Here is a 6,734-nt window from a genome sequence, read left to right as displayed (position 1 = left end):
TACTCAAGATGATCCTGACAAGCAGCTCCAGTAAGATGAAAATAAATGTCTACATATTCTTGCCAATATGACATAAGTCATGAATGAACAAATAAAGACATATACTTAGTCATTTATCCATTTATGTTATAATTTAAGTCATAAAACTCAAAAGGGCTCAAAGTATTTTATTGATGGAAACATACAGAGGACAGATTAGATGACATTTTCAAAGTAAAATCATCACTGAAATTTTAAACAAACCTTAGTAATTATTGACTATGTTTTTATATTTTAATTTGTTCATCACATTTCTAATTACCATAAAGTATATCGTATGTTTACTTTCATCAATTTGTTTTCATTATGAAAATGAAAGAAATGCCAATATACAAAAGCCCTTAGAAAAAATTAGTGCCATTTTAAAAAACATAACTTCAGAAAGTTATTTCAAAGTCATATCTATATTTAAGATACTTTATCCATCTCCACAGTACATCTGTGGGATTTTGGACTATTTGTCTTAATAGTTCTAGTATTCACATAGAGATTACAAACCTAGTCCATTTAGTAAATGTTCCATTGTCACATATTGTGTCACAATAGCAGTAGGTAAGGATTTATTGCTGTATTTTGTGATACAGTCTAGACATAACACAGTATAGAAAGAGGAAGTACTCAGTAAATAGTCACTGAATGATAACCATCCAGTGGACAAATAATTCTGTGTCTGTGAATTCCAAAACAGCTATCAAGTTTGCTTTCGAGTCCTGCACTTATGAAATTGCACAAGTGGAAATGCATCTGAGCAAAATATTTAATCCACTGGGTTTATCATAAGCATGCATCATGACATGAATCAGATTTGCAAGATGGTACAATCTGGTTAGACTTTTTTCCATAAAATGTCCACATTTATATGATTAATTGTAATGTTGACTTTGGTGGTATAAGGCCCACCAGCATCTAGCTAAGACTAACTTCTTCCACAAAGTTGTAATTGTTAATGATGAGTGTATTGTTGAGGTCCTAGCTACAAAGGTTTTGGTAAAAATGACCTGTGTATTGGATCTTAAGAACTATATTTGGTTGCAGTCCTTGAAAACAAAACACTTGGCTCATTCAAGGCACTGATGAGCTCAGATTCAGATTGTGCTGAGGTGATGATAATGCCAGAAATAGTAACTCATTATTTCTTGAGTTAATTTGTTGTAAGTTCATCTACAACTGTAAACATGAAGATAGGTTGCATACAGGTTTTCCAGAGATGATACATAAATATTATAAACAAAACATGAACATCTGTGTTAGTTGGAAAGTGAAAAAAACCTGTAATAGTCATTTCCAGTGATGCATTGTCAAGTATGTTGAAAATTGTCATCCACTTCATTGGTGGCAATGAACAACCAGCCAACAGCAAGTAAGACTCTCATGAAGGCAACTACATTTAGAATGACTCCCTTAAACTTTGAGACATTCATTTCGTTTCTATTTTGAAAGAGAAAACAGTGAATTATGTAGGAAAAGTGAACTGAGAAATAGAAAGAATTTTGCAGTATTCACCTACAGTTAGTGATGGAACTAAACCTTCATGTAGTGGATATTTTCGGTAGGGCATAATCTGCAGAAATCTAAACATTTCACCTCACATTTGCTTACCCAGTAAATGATTTACCAGATTTGCCTAATTTGAGATATTTTTCCACTAGAGTAAATGTCTTAACTGTAGCTCAAGAAAAAAATCTTTCAGATAAGATTCGTCAAGGATTTATTTTTCATCTTGTCACATCTAAACTTTAAAGATGTTTGGAGCTCCAGAAGTATCAAAGTAGTCTTACAGCACACAGGTGCTTCTGGTATCCATCTAGAGCTTTGCCACAACTAAAGTAAGATAGACATGAATAGAATGAACTATTAAGCATCAGCTCCTTGGGTAAATTGAGTTGAGATACCCATATGATACTAAAGATTTATTTTTATATAAGTACTGTACCCTTTATACTAAAAGTACATCCTGTGATGTTATTTAGAACAAATACCTAATGAAAGCCAGGAATTTCATGATTATAATTGCACCAATTACATTGAGATAGATATTAAGTATACTTTACATTAATTGGTATATAACTTCACATTGATTGCAAAAAGTTAACTACAAGTAAGCTCTCCATGGCAACAAACACAAATAACAGGTTCTTGAGCATCAGACCCTTCAACATGTTGGCTTATTACACAACTCTTTTGCCCATCTTTCTCTTTCTTTTTCTCCACCATGCAGAAGAGCAGAATGTTTACAAAGAATTTCTCTGCATTACAGGATTTAAACTGCCTCTGCCACCGTGGACAAAACAGAAGATCCCATTTTAACAATCTTAAAGCACGTGTAAGGGTCATGCATATGTGGTTATTGTCCGTGTTGCTTCTGTTCTGGAGAATTTTGTTTGCTAGAGCTCTCTCCAGGGCGTTGTGCAGGAGTGACAGGAAACTGAAATCCATAGCCATTGTAGCCATCCAAGTAGACACACTGGAAGAAACTAATAGGATCTAAGGAAGACAACGTGTCAATTAGTGATAAACAAATAGAATATGAGCAGGGAGAAAGTGGACACAGAGAGGCAGTATAGTGCACTAGACACAGTCCTTCATTATACCCTCTTTCCACAGCCACTGGACTGACACTAACTTTCATTGGGTCTTGGGTTCTTCATGCATAAAACCAAGACAACATGAACCTAACAGACATGTTATGAAAGTTAAATGTGCCAATAGGTGAAGTATGTATTTGTGTGTATGTGTGTTACAGTGTCATTGTCTTTGTCCCCTAAAGTAGTATGCTTTTCCATTTGTCTTTATTCTAGAGTTTTTAGGGCAATATTCATAGGTAGAATTAAATTTTTGAGCTATGCAAATGTAAAGAAATATAAGAAATAATGCAAAGATACTTCAGGTATTTTCACCCATTTTCTCCCAATGATAAATTGATATAAAACCAGAAATTACTATTGCCACTATGTACTTACTAAATTATCATTTCATGTGTATTTATGAAATAAGTGATTCTAAATATTTAAGAAATTTAGGTGAAATTATCAGTAGGTTATCAGAAGTGTGTGGCAGATTGACTTATATTTCATCTTCTTATGGATATTAAAATAACACCTAAATTATCACAAGACTGCTTATTTCCTTGTATTTACCCCAATATGATTATGAGGCATTGTGGTAAGTAGTAGTTCTTATGTGCCACAGTCATTACGACATGTACAACAACACCTGGAGCAATATAGGCATTCAGTACCTTTCAATGGATGTCTATAAAGACAGAGGAGGAAGCTCTTGCTGATGTAAAGGACATCTGAGTAATTTCCTACAGGACTGCCCTTAAGAAGCAATGCAGACCCCAGAGACATAATTCTCAGATAAATATCTAGTTCTTTACTATAAAAGCATTATGTGAGATCAACTTCAGTTACATCTATTTCACAAATTGCTTCTTCTACTTTATTCAGTGATGCCTTTCTTCTCTCTCTCTCTCTCTCTATTCATATATATATATATATATATATATATATATATATATATATATACACACACATATATATATATATATATTCAAAGTTTATTGCTTTTTCATGTGATCAAAAATATCAAATTTAAAAGCACTGAGTTACTAAGAATGTTGAAAACTGAATTTTGAAGCTGCATATGACTATTTATTAAATTCTAAGACGAAGGATCCCAAAGGGTGACTATGAAAGCCTGTCATATACTTAAAAATAATGAAAAGTTTTAATTTTATAAGTAAATTTCCAAGAAATTGAATTGTTAAAACATATTTCTGTATTTTCTACCTGATATAAACAACTCAGGCCTTCAACTGATCTATTACTCAGCTGACAGTAACAAACATTCAAGCAGAGGTCTGCCAAAGTATCCATGACAAAAAACTGTGTTGTGCGGCTTGTGATAAATGCCTTTTCCATCATTATTCAGAATTCCTTCAGCTATGTGCCCCTTGACTGACACAGAAATGAAGACTTTATCTTTGAAATATGTAGATGACCTACTTTAATATTATTCTTAATGTCTATGCTAAAAATGTTTTTCTCTCCAGAATGTTCTTCTTGAAAAGGTCTAAAGTTTAAATGTATAATGAGCATTGTGAATATAGAATGAGTTAGTAGTTTTAATCTGACTCCAAACTTACTTTTTTGCTTCTTTGTAGTAGAAACATCTTCAGTTTCTTCTAGTGGATAAAATGTGAATGTGAATATTTATACATTTACAGATATATAAATATATATGTAAGTCTGAGTATGAGAATTCTACAGAACACCATTGTAGGGCAGTGGCAGTAATTACTTATCTCCCTTATACACAGTTGGTTTGAATCCAGAATCTATTCAGAATTTCATTATGAAGTTTAGTGTGATAGAGAAGATACAGGAAAAGAGAAAAGGAAGGTGAGGATATTCAATGTGACCAGCAATAGTTCAAACAGGAATTCGGCCCTGTTGTACTAGATTTTGAGGGATGAGGGCATGCATTTGTTACTCTCTCTATCCCTCTCTCCCTGTGTGCCTGCACTTATGCTACAAGCTCTCTATCCACTAAGCAATCTCTGTAACCCCCTACATTCATTGTTTGATTGCAGATTTTGAAACTCAGAGTTAAAAGATGGTCAGGGATGAAAACATACTCTTCAGAGGATATTCATTCTTTCAGCCAAGTACTAACCAGGTCGGACCCTGCTTAGCTTCTGAGATCAGATAAGATTGGACACGTTCAAGGTGCTATGAACATAGACAAGGATAATCATTGTTATGTGTTTGATATTTTGTCTTTTTTGTTTTTAATTATTACAAAATATATCATAGATTGTTTTAATAATAGTTAACCTACTGTGTTATATGAGAAACCAGATTAATTCTGCATTTCTAGGAATTTGTGCTTCTTATTTCACTCCCTCCCCCTTTGGCTTCACTTTTCAGTCTCTAGTTACCACTACTTGAGTCTGTTCTGTGATGTTGAGGTTTTAGTTCTTACAAATGAATGAGGCCATGCAGCTTTGTCTTGTTTTTACTTAGATAATGGCTTTCAATTCCATTCATGTTACTGAAAATGACAGGTACCATTTTGCAACTAAATAATAATACATTGTGTATATATACCACATTTTCCTCATTGCATTCACTAAAAGGCCCCTGGGTTCACTCTATTGTATAGCTACTCTAAATCATGCTGTAAGTAATAATGAAACAAATCACAAGTCAATTTTTGGTATAATTGTATAATTGGTATAACCCATCTCCTTTGGATATCATCTCTGCAGTGGGATTGATAGATGATGTGATAGTTCTACTTTTAGTTTATAAAGGAATCTTTGTATCACACTTCTAATGCACATTTCTAACAATGTATGAATTTCCCAGTAAAGCACCTCAATTAAAGCATAACTCTCAGATATTATATCCCAAGACCTAAGTACCCATTTTATTTCAGTGTCTTTTCTCAGAGCAACACATTTCTTATTGTTAATGAAGTTTGGGCACTGCCACGGAACTTATACTTTGATGGCAAGAACAACTCTTACACAAATTCTTATCATCTACAGAATATGTTAGAATTGGCAAATCAAAACAAAATAAAACAAAACAAAACAGCAGCAACAAAAATCAGGAAGCCAGGAACCCTTTAACAAACAACAAATACTGCCAAGATAGTTCAAAATCTCCTTGTAAATGAGCTTGTCTTGCTCTAGAAATATTTGACTAATATCCTATATCTGGAGGTACCGATTTGTTTTCTGAGTGTGTGTCTTCGTTTTAGGGTGACTGAGCCCTCATTTTCCTTCCCTCCCTCTCTTCCTATCTCTAGTCTTCCCTTTTTCCTTCCTTGACTTCCTTCCTCTTCTTATGATAGTATTTCTAGAGGATGTGTCTTTTTTTTCTTAGAGGCATTTCTTGATGAAATTTCAGTTATACTTCTTAATGACATTATCTTTAAAGAAATGTTCATACAGATTAGTTATTAAATACACTTGATAATTAAATGTAAATAAATTAAGTCCATTTAGCTTTTCCAATGTGCCAAGAGATATGCATTTTCTAAATAACGTAGAAAACATTAAAAAAAAATTTCCCATGTAAAGGATGCCTAGAAAAGCAGAGAACTGCATTAAACAATCAAGGCTATTTAAATTGAAGACAAGCCAGATATCACATCTTTGAGAGGAAACATGAAAATGAACTAAAGAAAACAAACTTACCTTTCTTTGAAGGTGGCGCATCTTTAAGATCTCCTAAAATTTAGAAAAAATAAGCATTAATCACAGTTGTTTTGATTTTCAAAAATGAATGTGACTTTCATGGGAAATGTGAATATATAAAAAAGACAAACTGGAGAACAAACAAAATTACTCAAACAAATTTTATTATGTATTATTAAAGTTTTTAATTGATCTGATTTACAGATTGCTTAAATAGAGCCATAACTGACTTAAATAATGAAATAAATGACATTGTATTAACCTGTCTAATCAGTAGGTATAAATAAAGGAGATGACTGGTTACATGACACTTGGAAGTAGCGTATGTACATTTTAAAATAATGCCAGATAACATAAATAAAATATTTTATTTTCTTTCAGCAAGAGTCTGGATATTCATATAAATTTATTTTTATTTTTTATTTATTTTTAATTTTTTTTTTATTAATTAGTTTTGTATTCAGCAAATACAGTCTGTTTGGTATCA

At 32.6% G+C, this 6,734-nt stretch overlaps 1 protein-coding gene across 1 annotated transcript in view; it reads right to left on the bottom strand.

Moving 5' to 3' along the window:
- Positions 1 to 2,291: 2,291 nt before the first annotated feature.
- The window catches only part of Trdn (triadin), a 444,085-nt gene continuing 439,642 nt past the window's right edge, over positions 2,292 to 6,734 (bottom strand). The window contains exons 35-37 of the mRNA XM_045159783.1: positions 6,248 to 6,280; positions 4,187 to 4,225; positions 2,292 to 2,523 (exon numbers count right to left, since the gene is read on the bottom strand). Of these exons, the coding sequence (XP_045015718.1) occupies positions 2,384 to 2,523; positions 4,187 to 4,225; positions 6,248 to 6,280 (212 nt within the window). The 3' untranslated portion in view covers positions 2,292 to 2,383. The remainder of the gene's footprint in view (positions 2,524 to 4,186; positions 4,226 to 6,247; positions 6,281 to 6,734) is intronic.

Source organism: Jaculus jaculus, chromosome 9 (assembly GCF_020740685.1).
Source record: "Jaculus jaculus isolate mJacJac1 chromosome 9, mJacJac1.mat.Y.cur, whole genome shotgun sequence".
NCBI lineage: Eukaryota > Metazoa > Chordata > Mammalia > Rodentia > Dipodidae > Jaculus > Jaculus jaculus.
Note: the sequence above shows the minus strand (reverse complement) of the source record. Positions and strands in the feature narration are given on the sequence as shown.